The sequence below is a fragment of the Crinia signifera genome, chromosome 6 (assembly GCF_055691185.1).
Source record: "Crinia signifera chromosome 6, ASM5569118v1, whole genome shotgun sequence".
Lineage (NCBI taxonomy): Eukaryota > Metazoa > Chordata > Amphibia > Anura > Myobatrachidae > Crinia > Crinia signifera.
The window spans coordinates 47752958-47773561 of NC_139222.1; the positions used below are offsets into that span (position 1 = coordinate 47752958).

Below are 20604 nucleotides of genomic sequence, written 5' to 3' on the forward strand. Positions count from 1 at the left end.
GCTCCTCCTGCACCCGGAAGTTTCGGGAACCATGGAGACGCACGTTGACGCTTGGGGGGGGGGGGGGGGGGGGGCAAAATGGCGCCGCCCGCGACTGTCCGACTGCAACTGGACTCTATAACACGCAGCATATTTAGCGATGTGCGGCGGACAGCGTCCAAAAAGATTGAAGCGGAGGGTGAGTGAGCGTTCAGTAAGGATTGTGCTGTTAATGGAGATTTTTCAGAGCAGGGATAGGCCACCTTGTGGGACTCTTATTGCTTGCAAGTACACCTCCCAACATGAAAACCACCGGACATGCTGGGAGATGTAGTTCCATAGCAGCAGGAATGCTTTATAAAGTATGATATTAAATCCAGGATCTTACACATTTAATATTGATGTGATAAAAACAATATCCCTGATTCATGTATGTTAGTGCATTTTAAACCTGTGGCATTGGGTGCTGAGAGGTGACTATCTGATTCCACAGCAGCTGGAGTACCTTCCTTTGCCTACCTCCCTGTTTTAGGGACTAGGTGAAAAGTGGAATTGGACCACACCCCGGACGCCGATCCAGACAGGTTCTATTCATCAAACTGTGTCATTCTGGAGCTGTCCCAACCTGTGCATGTATTCACTGGGACTAAGTAAAAACCGGACCCGGACAAGACCCCAGAACACCGGACCGCACCTCAAAATGCATTCCGGAGCTTGTAGTGTCCCATCCAGGGGGTGTCTTGTCAGGGGGGATTACTGTAATTGCTTTCTCCAGTGATATGGGGAAGGGGAGATTGAAGCCTTCCCGTGTGGTCTGGTTTTTGCTTCATGCCCGGACCCTACTTTATTCTCCCCCACCCCTGGACACGACACCCCCGGACCACAACTACAAGCCTCGGAATGCAGCGTTTGAAGTCTGGTCTGGAATACCAGGGTCTTGTCCGGGTCCGGACATTTTGTCACCCCCTCACTGTGGATATTATATTAACCTATACAAATATAGAAATTTACAAGAGAGAAAACTGCTGTAAATTCATGCATGTGCAGAAAACCACAATCTCTATATAAAATATAAGGGAAAAACCACATACCTTCCAACTTCTAGGGAGATGGCGGAGGGATAGCAGAAATTTTGGGGGCGTGGCCTATACCTCCAATGAGGCAACCCCCCATTTTGACACTATGGGGGTATGACCCAGAGGCTCCATGAGCCTCTAGCGATGCCCCCTGCGTGTGCACAGCGTTTATTCACTGCTGCTCAGCAGCCGACAGGGGGGACTCCCAACAGCCCACCCCCCCCCCCTTCGCCGCGGGACACTGCCGGCCACAGGAGGGATGCGGGAATGTCCCCGAAAACCGGGACAATCTCGCCATAATCGGGACTGTTGGGAGGTATGAAACCAGGGTTGCCCACCCGAGCCTCGCCTTCAGGGAGAAAATGCTCTGTTCCTGGACTTCCCTGGTAATGTATGAGACAGCCATCACCTGTGGTTAAACTCCTTTCTTATCAATTACCTAGCTCCCCACAGGTGACAGTAATCATACATTACCAGGGAAGTCCAGGTACAGAGCATTTTCTCCCTGAAGGAGAGGGTCATGTAGGCAACCCTGGGAAAATTAAAAAGGATAGGGTTCAACAATCAGAAGTGTATAAAAAAAATAAAAAAAAAGCACAATTTTATTGTTTATGTAACTTACCATTACTTTTATACTTAGGGGATACCTGACGCCCTTTGTATAGGGAGTGTTTTTTACTGGGTGTGGATCAGCTGGTCACAGAGCAAGTTGTTACAGTCATTAGGTGGACATGTGTCTAGGTCAACATGGTTTTTTTTTTACTGTTTTTTTTTTTACCCGAATGTTGACACAGTCAACATGGACACAGGTTAAAGTGCACTGCGCCCCCTTGCATGGCTTGCCATGCTTCGGGCTCGGTGGCACTATTTTTTTCTCCCACAACGCCCTAGTGGATGGTAGGGCATGAAATACCGCGTGTCGGCTAAAAAACTGTGAAAAACTCCAGGTCGACCTAATGACCCTGTCAACCTAAATGCATGTTGACCATATCCTTTTTATGATATAAATACATATATATGTATACATTAATCATTCCTTGATATAATTTAAAGACTATAATAGTTTTTTAAAAGGTGACTAAAAAAATTATAGATTACAGGTGCAAGTTGTTACAGTCATAAGGTCAGCATGGGTTAGGTTGACAGTCAGAAGGTCCACATGGGGTTTTTCACTGTTCTTTGACCCGAATGTCGACTCAGTCGACATGGACACAGGTTAAAGTGCACTGTATTTCTGTAACATTTTTGGTTGTGTTTTAATAATTTTGTTGCGTGATAGTCTAATAAGGTATCTATGCCTTTAGTGACTATCCATCTTGGACAAACTTGCTACCGTGTTTCCCTGATAATAAGACTGTCTTATTTTTTTTCAACCAACAAAAAACACCATAGGCCAGGGGTTCCCAATCTTTTTTTAATCAAGGCACCCCTAGAGTATCAGAATTTTTTCACGGCACCCCTAGGCCAAAATTTATTTTATTAGATTGTGTTTATATGCGATTCTTCATGTCAGTTTTGCCCCTTTCCCACTGCAGCCTTAAAACGGTATATTGCCGATTTTTGAGGGCAAAATACCGTTTAAGGCTGCAGTGGGGAAGCGCCAGAGTTGAAATACCGTTTAAAGTTAAACGGTATTTCAACCTGTTTCCAAAGCAGAGTTTTACACGGTAATCTACCGTTTAAGAGACAATGGGAATGCATCTCAAACGGTAGAGATGATTGCTGATTTTTTCAGCCATCATCTCTGTGTGTGTACACTGCCGGGCTGAAAGATTAACCACTTTCAGCCCGGCGGTACGCCCCGCTGCCCCCCCCCCCCTCCCCCTCCTGTTATACTCACTTGTCCAAGCTGCCCCGCTGTGTCCGGCTGGCTGCTGCTGCGGCTGGATGCCGTTAGCGACGCTGGTCCGGTCCGCCCCGCAGGTCCTCTTTTTCTTGTCCTCCTGGGTCCGGCCACATGCCCCGCCTCCCTCCGTCCTGCTCCACACGGAGCAGCACTGGCCACCAATGTTTTATTTTGTAAGCCAGTAATATATAGATTGCTGGCACATGCCAGCAATCTATATATTTCTGGAACCACTGGGCACCAATGACAATCCTAAGCCAGTAATATATAGATTGCTGGCACATGGCAGCAATCTATATATTTCTGGAACCACTGGGCACCAATGACAATCCTAAGCCAGTAATATATAGATTGCTGGCACATGCCAGCAATCTATATATTGCAGGCACCAATGACAGTCATAAGCCAGTAATATATAGATTGCTGGCACATGCCAGCAATCTATTTATTACAGGCACCACTGGGCACCAATGATTTAGTTATTAGGCAGTAATATATACATAGCTGGCACTGGCCAGCAATGTATATATTACTGTCCACCATGGGTTAAATTGAGCCGACACATAGCACAAATGTTGACGGCTGCGGGATTTGTACGCACCACTGGCCCCTCCCCCTCCTTTTATTATGTGAAAACAACTGTGGGTGTGCACCTTTTTAACCCTGAAAAGCCCATTAAAGTCACAGGCACTCATTTGTGCTGTAAAAACGTTTTGAAGAGCTAAAACCTTTTACCTGCAATGGGAATGGTACTTAAATGGCATTTAAAACTGTAATCTGCTGCAGTGGGAATGCTAAATACCGTTTAAGATTACCTGTAACTTAAAACGGGTCTGCAGTGGGAAAGCAGCATTATGTGGTAAATGGCAGGGTTTGCTTCTGTTTGTACACATTTTATGATTGGCAGCCACCAGCACCGTTTTTTCTAATAAATAATGCACCATTAATATTTTTTGTTGGTCCTGGACCCCCAACCCAGGGCACCCCTGCAAGTGTCCTGAGGCACCCCAGGGAGCCACGGCACACAGTTTGGGAACCACTGCCATAGGCCTTATTTTCAGAGGAGGTCTTATTTTAATACGGTAGACATTGACAGCAAATGTCTTCCTTTTAAACATTTCCCTGTGCTCCTTTTAAACAGGCCCCAGTGCTCCTTTTAAACAGGCCCCTGCGCTCGCCACGCTTCGGGTTCACGTTTATATTTGGGGGGTGGCGTGGGGGTGCATTTAAGCATTGTAAGCACCCATTAGGGTGCTTATACAATTTTTAATCGCATTGTATGGCATTGTATGCCATATACAATGGCATACAATTTTAAAATTGTATGCCATTGTAGAGCATCGGCCGATATCGCGTCGCATCGCATGCGATATGGTCTGCGATGCGATGGGCGCCGTGCTAGTACACAAGTACCAAATAAAAATAAATTAAAAAAAACCCATGTCGACATTTTTCACTGTTGACCTAACTACCCTGTCGACCTTCAGTCAGGTTGACCTAAATGCAAGTCGACCTAATGGTGTAGACCTAATGCTTGTAGACTTAAATGCAGTCTGACGAATGATCCCATTCCCTAGAAGAGTGGGCAAAAAATTGGAGAATGAGATTCAATGTGGATAAATGCAATATTATTATTATTATTATTTATTAACAGTTTCATATAAAGCGCACACATATTCTGCAGCGCATTACAGAGTACAGTTGAAGATTCACATCAGTCCCTGCCCCAGTGGAGCTTACAATCTATATTCCCTACCACATGTACATGCACACACAGACATTCTAGTGTTAATTTTGTTGGAAGCCAATTGACCTACCAGTATATTTTTGGATTGGAGGTGGGAGGAAATTGGAGAGTACCCGATGTAAACCCACGCAAGCATGGGGAGAATGTACAAACTCCGCACTGTTAGGGCCATGGTGGGAATCAAACCCATGACCTCCGTGCTGTGAGGCAGTAATGGTAGTCATTACACCATATTTGACCTAACCAGTGCGCTAATTATAACCTAAGCGGGGTTGCTTTGGGTATTTTAATAACTGGAAAAGGATCTAGGAGAAAATTGATAGCAAACTGGGGTGTAGTGCTCAGTGTCATGTACTGTAGCAACAAATAAGACCAACAAATGTAATTATGCCACTCTACAAAGCATTGGTTAAACCGCATCTAGAATACGGAGTACAATTCTGGGCCCTGCACTATAAGGAAATGCTAGAACTAGAAAAAGTCCAAAGAAGAGCAACAATGTTAATAAAGGGGTTGGAGAATTTGAGCTATGAAGACCTATTGAACAAATTGGGATTATTTACACCAGAAAAGAGTTTAAGGGGAGACATGCTAAACTTGTACAAATGGGAATTAATCATTAGGTCTACAAGAAGTTGGTCGACATGCAGAAGGTCAACGTGGGTCTAGGTCGACAGGTCATTAGGTTGACACAAGCATTAGGTCAACATGGGCAATGTCAACAGTCAAAAGGTTGACATGGGGGTTTTCACCTTTTTTTTTACCCGAATGTCGACATGGACACTGAAACGTAGTACCGTGTCCCCTCGCATGGCTTGCGCTTTATCTATTCATGGGCCCAGGAGCTGACATTCATTGACTACTGTCAGCAACAGCTGGACATTTCTCATTCATCTGGCAGGGGACACTGGCGATCTACTGTGGGTTTTAGAGCTGGCTTGCTGGGAGCTGGCACACTATAACTTTAAGAAGCTGGCTCCTCCCCTCTAATACCCCACAATCCCCAGTTAGAAAAATTGTGTTAAAACAATAAAAAAAAAATCTAGCTAAAGATTTTACTAGTGTTGTCAGCTCCTCATAGCTATTTCCTATAGTCTGTGGAGCTGGGCGCCGCTGGTTCCTATCCAGCTTGTATGTCAGGGCCTCCGTCAAAGGCGCCTGCCCAGACCTTCAGTGTGCCTGCGGACCCCCACCAAAGGGCTCGTTATACACTTTCAGCCTGCCTGTGTCACCGCTGGTGAGTACCTTGTCTCCATCCAGCGCGGCATTTTGAGCGAGTCTGTGAGCGCGTCTCTGCACTCTGACATCGCTTTCGATGTCGACCTTTTTGGTGTCAGCACCCCCTCCAGCCAGATGTCAATCCTTTCATCCACAGCAGTCCTTTCGTGGCCGTGGTAGAGGCTCGGACTTCTCCTTTTGAGGTGGCAGAGGCAGAGCAAGAGGTCAGGCCGCCGCAAGACCCCAGCAGCCTAAGCCTCAGGATAAACCAGCAGCATGACTATCCACCAACGATGCTGGGAAGTTCTCAGGTCAGGGCCCGTTTACTGGATTTCCGAGAACCGTGGCTGTCCACGACTTCGAATCCCTGGACTCGACTTCTCATTTCGGACAGTTACAAGCTCCAGTTTTCGGGCCGACATCCTTCCAGGTTCTTCAGGACCGGACTTCCGCATGCTCCAGAGAAAAGGATGCATCTTCAGCAGGCGATCCAGAAGCTCTTGCGGTCTCAGGTGATTACTCCAGTACCATACGAGGAAAGAGGACTAGGATTCTATTCAAATCTTTTTGTAGTGCCCAAGCTAGACTGTTCGGTCAGGCCTATCCTCAATCTCAAGTCCCTCAACTTGTTCGTACAGTATCAGCGGTTCAAGATGGAGTCTATTCACTCTGTGATAGCCTCCCTGGAGTCGCAAGAGTTTTTAGTATCCCTCAACATAAAGGATGCTTACCTTCATGTTCCCATTTGGATTCATCATCAGTCATTTCTCAGATTTGCAGTGGGTCACGAACCCTTTCGGGCTTTCCCGTTTTTCTTATCAGCCCCTCGAGTGTTCACAAAACTGTTGTCGGTACTCATAGCTCACTTGAGGCTCCAGGGTCTCAATATAGTACCCTACCTAGACGACCTGCTGATAAAAGCCCCATCTCCTGCAGGAACATTTGCGCTTGACGATTCAGTTCTTGATCCAGCATGGCTGGATAATCAATTATCAGAAGTCCGCACTCTCTCCAACGCAGTGTCTTCAATTCTTGGGTCTGATTCTGGACACAAAGAATCGGAGAGTGATCCTTCCAGAGGACAAGGTAGAAGCTATCCAGCTACTGGTGCTTCAACACAGACGAGTTCAGATCCTTCTTTGCATTCGTCTCCTAGGCAAGATGGTTGTGGCTTTCCAGCCCTCCAGTTCGGCAGGTTCCATTCGCGGACCCTGCAGCTTGATCTGTTAAGTCAGTGGTCAGGTTCGCACCTCTACATTCACTAAGGGTGCAGCTTTCCAGACTCACAAAGTTGTCACTCATGTGGTGGCTACACAAACCGACTTTGACTCAGGGGCGTCGCTTCGCAGTTTGGGATTGGATAGTCCTCACCTCCGACACAGCCTCACAGGTTGGGGGGGCGGTCATCTTAACGCATCGGCTGCAAGGGCTGTGGACTCAGGCGGAGTCTCGTCTGTCAATGTTTTGAAGCTAAGGGCAATTTTCAATGCCCTTCTGGCTGTTCAGGACACTCTGAGAGGTCACCCAGTGAAGATACAGACGCGACGGCAGTCGCTTACGTAAAGCGACAGGGGGAACAAAAAGCTGAAACGCCATGAAGGAGGTTTCCAGGATTCTTCGTTGGGCAGAAAGAACGTGATTCTAACAGCCGTCTACCTGCCAGGAGTCGACATTTGGGAAGCCGACTTTCTCAGCAGAACGGAGTTGCATCCCGGAGAGTGGTCGCTTTATCCCGAGGTCTTCCAACAGATTGTTAGCCGGTGGGGCCTTCCCCAGGTAGACCTCATGGCTTCTCGCCACAACCATCAGCTCCCACTCTACGTCTCTCGGACAAGAGAAGCAGGGGCTTGGGCGGTAGATGCGTTAGAAATCCCTTGGACATTCCAATTGGTTTACCTGTTCCCTCCAATTCCACTTCTCGGAAGGGTTCTCACGAAATTAAGGCGAGAACAGACTCAGGCAATATTGATAGGTCCATTTTGGCCCAGACGGACGTGGTTCTCAGACATCCACTGCCTTCTGGGGGACGATTCCTGGACTCTTCCAGACAGGCCGGATCTATTGCAGCAGGGTCCCTTCTTACACCCCACTCTCCGGCCTCTTCGTTTGACGGCGTGGCTATTGAGACTGATATCCTGAGGAAGAAGGGGATCCCTTCCTCAGTCATTCCGACCATGCTCAAGGCTCGCAATCCGGTGTCGGCCGCCCACTATCACCGCATTTGGCGGTCATACTGCCGCTGGTGTTATCCCTTCAGGTCTTTTCGGTTTCCTCGCCTGCTCAGTTTTTTACAGTCAGGCTTAGACGGAGGTCTTCATTTGAGTTCACTAAGGGTCCAAGTTTCAGCCCTATCAGTTCTATTTCAAAGAAAATTAGCCCTTCTGTCTGAGATTAAAACATTTTTTCAAAGGGTGGCCAGGGTTCAGCCTCCCTTTATACCTCCTACTCCTCCGTGGGACTTGAATCTTGTACTACATTTTCTCCAGTCTGAGACGTTTGAGCCTGTAGAGTCGGCGTAATTGAAATTCCTAACATGGAAGACGGTCATTCTTTTGGCCCTAGCCCCTTCTAGGCGGGTCTCTGAAATTGGGGCCCTCTCGTGTAAGTCTTCTTTTCTCGTCTTTCATTCGGACAGAGCCGAGCTTTGTACACGAGCTTCCTTTTTGCCGAAGGTGGTTACATCTTTCCATGTTAACCAACCCATCGTCATTCCGTCATTCCCTGAGACGGACCAGGGTTCAGTCTCTCTGGACGTGGTACAGGCCTTGCGTATTAATGTCTCTAGAACTTCATCTTTAAGGAAGTCGGACAATCTTTTTGTTCTCTGTGACGCATTGAAACGCGGATGGCCGGCTTCCAAGCAGACTATCGCCCACTGGATTAAGCTAACCATTAAGCAGGCATATTTAGCAGAGGGAAGGATCCCTCCTGTTTCCATTACGGCCCATTCCACCCGGTCGGTTGGAACTTCTTGGGCGGCCAGGCGAGGGCCCTCCATTTCACAGTTGTATAGGGCGGCTACTTGGTCTTCCGCCCACACTTTCATCAAGTTCTATAAGTTTGACACATTCGCCTCGTCCTCGGCGGACTTTGGTCGTTTGGTTTTGCAGGTTCCCATGAGTTCTCCCGCCCAGGGGGATATCTTTGGAACCTCCCCACAGTAGATCGCCAGTGTCCCCTGCCGGATGAATGAGAAAATAGGAATTTGGTACCTACCGGTAATTCCGTTTCTCTGAATCCGCAGGGGACACTGGACACCCTCCCTACTCCCTTGCCTGCCAGTTATTGTTTGGTGTACATGATTTATGTGTGTATGTTATTGTAACCTGGTGTCTTCTCCTCTCGTTACCAATTTTCCTAACTGGGGATTGTGGGGTATTAGGGGGGAGGAGCCAGCTCCCAGCAAGCAATCTCTAAAACCCACAGTAGATCGCCAGTGTGAATGTGTTCCTAAAAAAACACCACCACTATCCAAGCGTGGCGAGTGGCTGCGGAACGCGTCCTCCGACCTTTTCATACCCCCACTACCCACGTCGGCGTGGAGTTGATCTTATAAAGTGTGGCGAGTCCCGCAGAATACATGTAAAGTAATCCGCATCCCCTCGCGGGGCTCGGTGGCTCGCTGCACTCGCCACACTTTATATAGTCAACTCCACGCCGACGTGGATAGTGGGGGTATGAAAAGTTTGGAGGACACATTCCTCCGCCCCTCGCGGGGATCGCTGCGCTCGCCACGCTTCAGGGTGGCGTCAATACTGGAGGTGACGCAAAACAATGGCATAGGTGCTTTCAATTGTAAGCACCCATCACATGTCATACTAAGCACCCATCACATCTCATCGCATTGGTGCTTCTACAATGACATTTCACATCGCATCGCACCCTGTCTATGGTGCATTCCGATCCCATGCAATATTTCATTGTATAAGCACTCCTGTGCACTCAATATGGACATCGCACAGCATTATACACGCTGTGCGATCTGATGCGATGCGAGTTCACTACGGAGAATAGCCCAGTATGCTTAATGTGTACTGGGCGCCCTGCCAGGAAACAAGTACTGGCACCCCTTGTGTCCTCTCTCACTGGTGGATCACATCAATGTTGACACCAGGGAGCATACAATGTCCTAATGTTAGCAGCAGAAGGACCCCCCTCCCCACCATTCCTTATCCATTATCCTCTCCTCCCCATTCATTCTCACCCCACTACCACCTGCTCTCTCATCCGCTGGGTGCACCCACGATGATGAGACAGCAGAGAAGTAGAGTACACCAGTGGAGACACCGATACCCTCCCTTCCCCTTATGAGTGCTCTGACAAAATAATAATAAAAATATTATTGCTATTATCATTTAGGGGTGGAAGTATTGGCATTTACTGAAACTGTCTAAATTACACACATTTATTTGTGAACATAGATGGAAATAAGACAAGTGACCATATCTACATGGATTAGATGCCTAACAATTTAATATTATTTTACTATACATATTAAAAAATGAGAGTGGAGAGGTTCAGGTCTTAATCAAGGCACACTCAACCAGAGCTGTAGTGACTTCATGGGCTAAGAAAAATCTGACTTCTATAAAAGATATTTGTGAAGCAACAACTTGGTTGTCTATTCATACATTCTCTAAACACTATGCTTTAAATGTTGCTACCAACCACTTGGGGATCAAGTCTCGCAAGGTACACTTGCCAAGTAAATCATACTGCATTTATTATGTGGTTTCCCATCCTTTATTCTGCTTTGGTATGTTCCAGTGTTATGGCTGCCATAGGGATTGAAGATGAACCAGCTAATTATACTCCCCGATAATTTAATTTCTTCTTAGAGATCCCATGGCAGCCATCAGAATGCCCTTCCATTGTAGACATTTTTCCAGGTTCCTAAATATGGAGACACTTGAATGACAAAGAGGAAAGGGAGGAGTGAGGTTATATGCCACCCGGTGGGCAGTCCCTAGAAAAACATTCTATCTATACTAGAGGAGTGGGTTATCCTGGTGTTATGGCTGCCATGGGATCTTTAAGAAGAAATTTAATTTTCGGTTATCATTGCTCTTATGCATGGCTCAGCATCTTAGCTCTTCACTTTACAGTAATGGTAATAATGTCTACAGGTTCACAATTTCGACATTCGAACCTTCACCATGTACTATAACAGTTCAATTATCTAAGTAAGCCAATGGTTAGGCTTTAGGATTAGGGATAAAGGAAGGGGCGTAACTAGCACCTTCTGTGTCCCATAGCAAAATCTTAACAGTTCCCCCCCCCCAATCATCAATACAATGCCACTCAGAGAAGAGACAGTAAAATTAGATGGAGGGGAAGGAGGTGAAAGTGGGGGGGGGGGGGGGGGGCAGGAGAGAAAGAGGAATAGGGAAAGAAATCGGAGATAGAAAAAGAGGTGAGAGAGAGGTTAGACAGATGGTGAAAGGCAGTTGGGAAGGGAGCAGGAGAGAGAGACACACACATGCACGATTATCCACAGCCCCTCTCCACTGCACATCGCCAATAATAATTGCATATGCAATTTTTATCGCAAAGGACAGCTCTTGTGTTGAGAACTGCTCTTTGCGATGCTAGGAGGCCACTGGTCCGGGCAGCAGTAGGAGGTTGCCCGGACTCTGGTGAGGGGTGGCTCACATCTTTGAAGGTGTCAGTCAGGGGCAGCGTGGGTCACAATAAAAAGCCCATAGGTGCTCGGGTTTTAGTGTATTCCAAATTGCGGTAAAAACTCCTCTAACAGGGTTTTTACCACATTTTTTAGTTAGTGCATCCCACCCACAAAGAGAAGAGACATGGGGGGGGGAGAATGAGATGGAGGTAAGATTGAAAGCGGGTCTGTGGAGCAAGAGAGAGAGCACAGGGAAGAAAAAGGAGAGGGGAGGTTGTGGGTGGACACCTGCATCACTTTATGCCTCCTGAACACGTCCCCTCAGCCCTCCCACCTACATTACAGGCTGCCCTGTCCCCCTTCTCCAGTATAATTATGTCCCTCCAGCATATGGGGAGGGCATCCTTGTCAGTGTCTGGTCTTCGACTACTCCTCTCAGGTGGTGCTGCATGCAAAAAAAACAACAATCTGCGGTGAGACTGGCTTCACCTCGACTGATCCTCTCAGTCGCTGCAGCCTGTCTCCCAGAGATTGCCTTTTGCACGCAGCTCGGTCTCCCACACAGTGACAGCATCAGACAGGTAAGTGGGGAAAGGAGGCAGGATCAGTGGGACCGCCTTCTTTATTGGTGAACATTGCCAGGGGTGGGGGCACGGGATGGCGCTGCCGAAACTGACCTTCCCCAATTACTTAAAAAAAAAAAAAAACAGGGTATGGAGGCGTGGTTTGGCTAGAAAGCTGACCGGAAGTGTGGCTGAGAAGCTCCTTACGAAGCCAGCCTTTTACCTCCATATTTACCCATTTTTGTGGCTCTCAGCAACCCCACTTTTAAGTGTGCAGCTACCACATCACAGGCTGAGAGACTGTGTGTGTCAAAGAGCCGAGTGGTCACTTCAATGACTGCCACGGGTTGTGGCCTACAGTGCTCACACAGCCGGGACTGGACCGGTCCTCGGTCCCTGGGATACTTCCCTGGATGTCTCTGGGACCCTGCAGGAGACCAAGGACTCCTCGCCTCACCATAAACTTGGCTGCATCGCTCACCCGGCTGGAGCGCATCCACAAGACCCAGCCCTCTGGACCGCGCTCTAGCTGACACCGGTAAGAATACAGCGGTGCCGCCACTCCGGCCCCCCCGCTTCACCACTACCTGCTGCCTGCAGGGAAAGTGCCCTGGCCAACATAGCAGGGGCTCATTACTTCCTCTGCCCTGCTGATCGGGAGGTAAGAGACACTGCCCTGACCTCTGTGCTGCAGTGGCAGCCATTACTGTTGGCTCATGCTCCTGAGCACTGTGGGGATGCGGTCATTTGGTCTACAGCATGATGGTCGACAGTCATTAGGTCAACATGGGTCTAGGTTGACAGTCAAAAGGTCGACATGGGTTTTTGTTTTTTAAATACATTTTTATTGTATTTTTCTCAGAAAAAGAAAAAAAATCATACAATACAACAAGTAAATACACCACCCAGATCTTGTTTTGTCCGTCTGTCTCCATCACAGTAAAGTGGCTAAAATACACTAGCATTATTATATGACAAGGAGTTGAAAAATATCTGGGCAATATATCACTCAAACAAGAAGAAGAAAAGGAGAGGGGAGGAAGGGGAGGAAAAGTGGGGGAGACACGACGAATAAACTTTGTCGTGGACAGTTTTACAGATAGAAAGAAAAGGCCTCACCTAGACAACCTAAAAAAAAAGTGACTGTGCCTATGATGCATTGCATAGACTGCTTGAGTATCCAGAACTTCCCCAGATTAAGTGGTGGCTAACGAAAGGGCCAGTTGATGTGTCATGAACCAGGTCGTATTCTCAAAAAATATGCGTAAAAACGAGCCACCCCTTTTTCTATGTCGGACAATGTAGACTGCCGTTCAAAGAAGAGGATTTTAAGGATAGAGTTTTTCAGTTCGGTGAGAGTGGGAGGGTTTCTATGTATCCAGTGAGTCAATATCAGCTTCTACGCCAAACCCAATATTAGTGTGAGTAGTGGAGTAATAGCTTTCTTGTTTGAACCCAAATCCCATTCCGCGTAATAAAAGAACAGAAAGGGGAGCGGGTTATATGTCAGCTTCAATTTAAACAGTGCATTCAGGAAACCCAGTAGCCTTCTCCAGAATATTTTTACCAGGCCACATTACCAAAAATTGTGGAAAAAAATGGCGCCTCTCATCTTACACTTAGGGCATAGGCCTAGGTCGCCAGGTATGAAGTGGCTTCTCTGCTGTTGGGAGATATAGGCTCTGTTGATGAATTTTAAGTGGGTTTCCTGAAGGGAAGCAGACTGGAGGTATTTCAATGAATATGGAAGTTTTTTGAGAAGAGCTTTATAGGCTGGAAGTGAAGGGATATCTATTTTCCATCTAAGGGTTAGCTGGTGCATTATTTTTTCTTGTGGAGTTATTACCAGATGTTGATAGAGATTTCTAATCCTATACCCTAATATGTTATGTGGGGCTAACAGGGAGAGGATCGGGTCTGAGGTTGTGGGAGTGGTGAACGGTTTTGGCTGGGATTGCGCATAGTGTCGAGCCTGCAAGTACATGAACTGGGAATGGGGTATATTGTTTTCCGAGGCCAAGTGGGAGAAGGGGTGGATGGTGGAGCCACCTGGATCAAATATGTTACGTATAGAGGAGATGCCTTTCTGTCTCCACTCCAGGTATATGTTGTTGTCTAATCCCGGGGGGAAACAAGGGTTGCCCCAGAAGGTGGGAAAAGGTGAACTCACAAAATTTCTGCCAAACTGCCTATTGATTGCTATCCACATTCTATATGTGTCTTTAAAAAGGACATTATCTTTTATCTGGTCAGGGATTTTTCCCCATGGTGAATGTAGGAGAGCTGCCGGAGAGTAGGGATGAAAGAGGGCTATTTCTAGGTTATTATTAGTGTAGTTCGATTTTTGAAAGAACCAGTCAGTTGCGTATCTTAAGAGTGCTGCATGTGAAAACGCCTGAGCCTGGGGAAGACCAAAACCTCCTTCTGATTTTGGGAGCAGCAGCCTAGCCATTGACATTCTGGTTTTTTTAGATGCCCATATAAATTTTGATATCATGGAATTATATTGAGATATATCTTTTTTAGATAAAGAGAGAGGAAGCATTTGTAGCAAGTAAGATAATTTCGGGAATAAGACACTTTTTACCACTGTAACGCGGCCGTATAGGGAGAGAGTTTCATCCATCTGTCTATCAGTTTGGACATTGCCTGTAGTGCCGGTTTAAAATTAGTCACATACAACGTATCTATCTGTAGTGGTATCAGGACCCCCAGATATTTGAGGTGTCGTGTACATATGCTAAATTGTTGTAAGGACGGACATGTCTCCACTACTGAAGAGGGCAAGGCTATGGGGAACAGTTGAGACTTGGAGTAATTAATCTTGAAGCCTGAAAAAGTGCCAAAGGAGTCTATAGTGGACATGGCTGCTGGGATAGCAAGATGTGGGTTTGAAAAGAATAAGAGCATGTCGTCAGCAAACATGCTGAGTTTGACTTCTGCTGTCTCTATTTTGATACCTGTAAAGGAGGGTGTGTTGCGTAGTCTAACCGCTAGGGGTTCAAGGGCAAATAGCAGCGGGGAAAGGGGGCAGCCCTGTCGGGTGCCTCTAACTATTCGGAAGGGGGGGATAAATAATTATTGTCCAGAACCTGTGATCTGGCATCTGCATACAAATATCTGACTGCATCGGAAAAGGCCTCCGGGATTCCAAATTCTCGTAAGGTGGGGAAAAGGTGATCCCAAGATATCATGTCAAAGGCCTTTTCGGCATCCAGAGACAGCACAGCATGGGGTTGCTTGGTCCCCGAGGCCTGTAACCACTGCAGAGCCGAAATGAGTTTTCATATTTCAATGTTTAATACAGAGGGGGGAATTTACTAAAGGAAATTTGTAAAAAATAGGTGTATTTGTATCCAGAAATACACTTATTTTTGACATTTACTATCCCGAAAATATGGCAATTCGTATTTGTATTGCTAGCACATCAATACGAATACGAATTGCCGTATTTTCGGGATAGTAAATGTCAAAAATAAGTGTATTTCTGGATACAAATACACCTATTTTTTTACAAATTTCCTTTAGTAAATTTCCCCCAGAGTGCCTACCCCAGATAAACCCAGTTTGGTCTTTGTTGATTACTGAGGGTAAAAGAAATTTGAGTCTGTCTGCTAGTAATTTGGTATAAAGTTTATAGTCTGTTTTGAGAAGAGATATCGGTCGATAGGAGGAGGGCAGTGTGGGGTCGCGTCCCGGTTTCAATATGACTTTGAGCAGGGCAGAATTAAAATAGGCAGGTTGCGGGGCACCCTTTAGGAGGGCATTAAAGAAGGCTGTTAGTGGAGCTGTCAGTTTAGGCGCCAGCAATTTGTAGTACTCACTGGTCAGACCGTCTGGGCCTGGGACTTTTCCAGTTTTAAGTTGACCTATAGCTCGCCATATGTCCTCCTCAGTAAAGTCTGACATTAAGGAGCTGGTCTGATCCGACGTCAGGGTTGGCAAGGAGACCGATGCCCAGAAGGATGCCTTTCTAGATTCATCGACAGGGGGAGGAGTGTATAATCGTGAATAAAACGTATGCAGTATATTAGAAATGTCCTGGCCCTTATGTACCACTGTACCTTTATCGTCTGATAGTGCTGTGATAATGGTGGGAGGGTGTTGTCCTTTGAGTAAATTGGTCATTAACTGATTAGATTTACCTCCAAATTTGTGGTACTTGCTTTGTGTCTGGAATGTCATATGTGTTTCCATTTTTGACAGTAGGGCATCAAACACTGTTTTGGCCTGATTAAATGCTGTCTTGTTGGTTGTGGTGGGTGTGGTTTTAAAGGTTTGGTAAGCATTGGTTAGGGTCGTTTGGGCTTCTAGATAAAGGCCCTTATTCTGGTTGGTGCGGTCGAGCCGCATATGCGGCTCCGACCGCACCAGACGAATCCCCGCCCACGCTACGGATCGCCACGGCCGTCCGTACACGGACGGCTGGCGATCCGCACGAAAATGGTGGAGGCGTACGCCTCCACCATGGTGGGAGCTGCCCCCTGCATTCGATGGTCGACGACCATCGAAGGCAGGGCCGCACGCCGCGGCAGCTCCCGCAAGCTGAGACCACACGGACAATCGTCCGTGTGGTAGCTTGTATGGGGGCTGAAAGCTGACATCCGCCGACGTCAGCTTTCCGCCCCCATGAGTGGCGTCATGCCCTCATTACCATGCGTACGCCCCGCGTTTGCATGGGAACGCCCATGAAACGCGGGGCGTATACATAGGGAAATGAGGGACTGAAGCCCCTCACGCCCCTATACGCCCCCTTTGCGGCGTCTAATTTTTTTAAACGGAGATTTCCCCTGCACATGCGCAGAGTGACCTCTGCGCATGTGCAGAGAGAAAACATCGGCGGTACGGCCGCATGCGGGCCGTACCGCTTCAATCTGAATAAGGGCCAAAGTTTTGCTTTTTCTCTGCGTATGTGGGAGTTATATGAAATTATAGTGCCACGGAGTACCGGCTTAGATGCCTGCCAAAAGAGGATAGGTGAATCACTTTCTGTGGATGCATTGTTATACTTGTAATCCATCCAAGTTGTCTCCAGTAGAGATTTAAACTTGTTAGAGTTTGCCAGGTGGCTGGGGAAGCACCAGTGAATATATGAGCCTCCATCTTGAGAGGGAAGCAATGATATCCAACATGCAGCGTGGTCAGAGACCGATATTGTTTCTATTCCAGAGTCATGCACCGATGGGAAGGCTCTAGTTGAAACAAGAATGTAATCTATGCGGGAGAGCATATTGTGGGCAGCAGACAGGCATGAGAATTCCCTCTCTGTGGGGTGGCAAGCCCGCCATATGTCAGTGAGGTGTAAACTGGCCATTAAATATTGTATACCATGTCTAGGTGGGGCCCTCCTACGTACTGATGAGGTTTCCCTGTCTAACACATTGGATGAGACCACATTAAAATCTCCTGCCAAAATGATTGTGGAATCTAGGTAGGGGGTGAGGAGGGTGACTAAACTGCGAAAAAACAATTTGTAAAAAACATTAGGAGCATATACATTACAGAGCGTGTACCGGAGTGAGTGTATGGTGGCCTCCACAAGTACGAATCTGCCCTCCGGATCGCAAGTGGGAGAGTGTATAGTAACAGGAGTTTGCTTCCTGGCTAAAATCACCACTCCCCTAGATTTAGAGTTATAGGGGGACGATGCCAGCACCGTCCATCCCATAGAATTTAATTTAAGCGTTTCCGGGAGGGTCAGGTGGGTCTCCTGTAAGAAAACAATCTCCACCCCCAACTTATGCAGGTAGAGCAGAGTCTTCTTTTGTTTGGAGGGGATGTGGAAACCACCAACATTCAGCGTCACTATTTTCAAATCAGACATTTAACAATATAAAGAAAGGCGAGTGAACAGTAATGTTAGCATCAAGTCTAGTTTTGTATGTGAGACCATATATCGTATATCTATAGAATACATCCTGCTTGCTATCCTCGACATCAGAGACAAAACAATACATAGGAGATAAAAACATGGAGGAAAAGGAGGGAAGGGTTAGTACATATGGGGGAACCAGGGGCCCGGATCGGCCATCTTAGTATTCAGTAGCATTGCTGTACAAGTGTGGATAATTGCAGTGAGCATTGCACCCGGGGTCCCTGACGCCCCAATCAAACAACACAAAAACAAACATACAAGAGGACCTCCGGTCTCCCATTGGCAGAATTGGCCTCTGGGTACTGTGGTCCCTGGGGAAAGCAGCATAAGCGCGGCAACACAAGGCTCGTCCCAGCCTTCAAATAACTTTTTTTTTTTTCACGCATATTTTTAAACAATAAAATACGTATCGCCTTTTAACAGGTCAAAGATAAACCAGAGGGAAAGGGTGTAGGGTTGACCCTATAATCCAAGCAAAGTTGTTGCAAACCTGCTCTCGTGCAGTTTTATGGGAGCCTATAGGAGGGATACCAAAATGTCTCTGCAGTCGAGTTGACATCTGGATAAAGGCTGTGACCAATATTCGTGTCCAGTACATGCAGGGGGTTCAGGTATGTCACATCAGGGCTGCAGAGGGGGTTGAATAAGACAGAAATAATTGTTTACGTTGAGAGGCATGGAATGCACGGGGGGAGGGGGGAGGTGCAGGAAGAAGACGTCCTAAGAGTTCCAGCATGTTGTGGGTAGGTATAGGGACTGGGCTGTGGAAACGATACGGGAGAGTCTGGGCCTGGTGAAGACGAGAATGTTGGAGCAGAGTGTCCATCCGGATCCAACATTTTATCTATCACTTCAGATGTGTGTCTCGTAATGAGGAGGATGCGTCTTGAATTCCATCTTGGAGTGGGGTAAAATGGGTGACATGCCAGTTGTAAACTGTATCCATTGGCTGGTCAGTAATTTAAAGTGTAGAAGTGTTTGACCTAGGGGCCCGGTTAGTATTGGTCAATGGGGTCAGGGTCCGCTGATGAGAAGGTGTATGTATGTATGTATATGTGTGTGTGTGTGTGTGTGTGTGTGTGTGTGTGTAATATATAAATATATATATATATATATATATATATATATAATTATATAGCTTATCAATGGGACACTGCTGTGTGTAGAGTACGAATAATGTACAAATACTGTTGTGAGCCTGTATAAAATTTGTATGCGCACCCTGTTATTCTCACCAAGATATGTGACGCAGATAGGACTCTCATTGGTGGTTCCCTGCAACGGATTCAGTATGAAATCCCGGCGGTCGGGATCTCTGCGTTCAAAATCCCGTCGCCGGAATCCCGACCGCCGAAATCCCGACAAGGGGGGGACGTGGATCGTCGTCCCCCCCCCCCCTTGCGGGCTCGCTGCGCTCGCCACGCAGCGGGCCCCCTGCGCTCGCCACGCAGCGGGCCCGGTGCCTCGCTACGCTCGGCACGCTAATTTATTCTCCCTCCAGGGGTGTCGTGGACACCCACGGAGGGAGAAAGTGTCGGGATTTTGGCGGTCGGGATTCTGAATGCCGGGATCCCGACCGCCGGGATTTTAACTGCATCCCCCTGCAACACCCTAGTATTATCTACAATTCAGACCTCAACAAAGCTATTTTCCTCTGTATTTTCCACCTCTATGCCTCACAGATCCTCAGGAGTTGGGGGAGAGGAGGAGTGGGTATCCTCTCCTTCCAACTGAACCTTCCGTGTCATTCCACCTGAGCCCTCCCTCACATTCTCCACCTTTGAGATACACTATCAGCCTCTTCTACCCTTTCCTTGACAACTTTGCTGCGTGGCTTCCACACTTTCTTGCCTCCAATCTCCCTCTCTCATCCTCGGTGACTTTAAGATTAGTATTGACATCAATAATGCTGCCTCCTCTAATCTTCTTGACCTTTCCACCTCCTTTGGACTTCCTCAATGGACCTCCACCCCCACTCATAATCTCGGACACTCCCTTGCCCTCGTCTTCTCGCACTATTGTAATCTCTCTGATTTCTCTAATTCTTCCTTCCAACTCTGACAATCTGCTCTCTTTCACCATCTCATCCTCCCCTCATTGCCCAGACCCAGATTCACCAGACGCAACCTCGGGTCTCTTGACACTACTCTTCTCTTACCTCTGCTTTCGACTCTGTGGCCCCCCTCCACACTGTCCCTCTCCGACGCTCTAAACCCCAACCCTGGCACCAAAACCTACCACGATTCTTGCAAAAATGTGCATGCTCTGCTGAACACCTGGCAGACTTCCTCCATTTCAAGTTTATTCTCACCTCCTACAGCGCGGCTCTGTCCTTTGCCAAACAATCTTTTTTTTTAAATCGTTCATGGCTTCGAATATCACCTCTACTTCTCCTCTCCTGATCTGTCCCCCACTGTTCTCTCTCAGGTTTCCAACTCTCCTCCTGGATGTCTGAGCGATTTCTAAAGCTCAATATGGACAAAACTGAATTATTATCTTTCCCCCACCCAGAGCTATGCCCCCTACTAATATCTATCACTGTTAACAACACCATCATCTCCTCCATTCTGCTCAATCCCAACTGGCTCCTCTCCAATCTGTCCTCAACTCTGCAGCCAGGCTTATCTTCCTCTCCTGCCGCTCTACTTCTGCCACTCCCCTTCAACAAAATCTGCAC

General features: G+C 47.3%; 1 protein-coding gene across 1 annotated transcript in view; it reads left to right on the top strand.

Annotated features, from left to right (window-relative positions):
- The first annotated feature begins 67 nt into the window (after positions 1-67).
- The window catches only part of TMEM17 (transmembrane protein 17), a 34515-nt gene continuing 13978 nt past the window's right edge, over positions 68-20604 (top strand). Inside the window, exon 1 of the mRNA XM_083146127.1 lies at positions 68-178. Coding sequence (XP_083002253.1) covers positions 79-178 — 100 coding nt within the window. The 5' untranslated portion in view covers positions 68-78. The remainder of the gene's footprint in view (positions 179-20604) is intronic.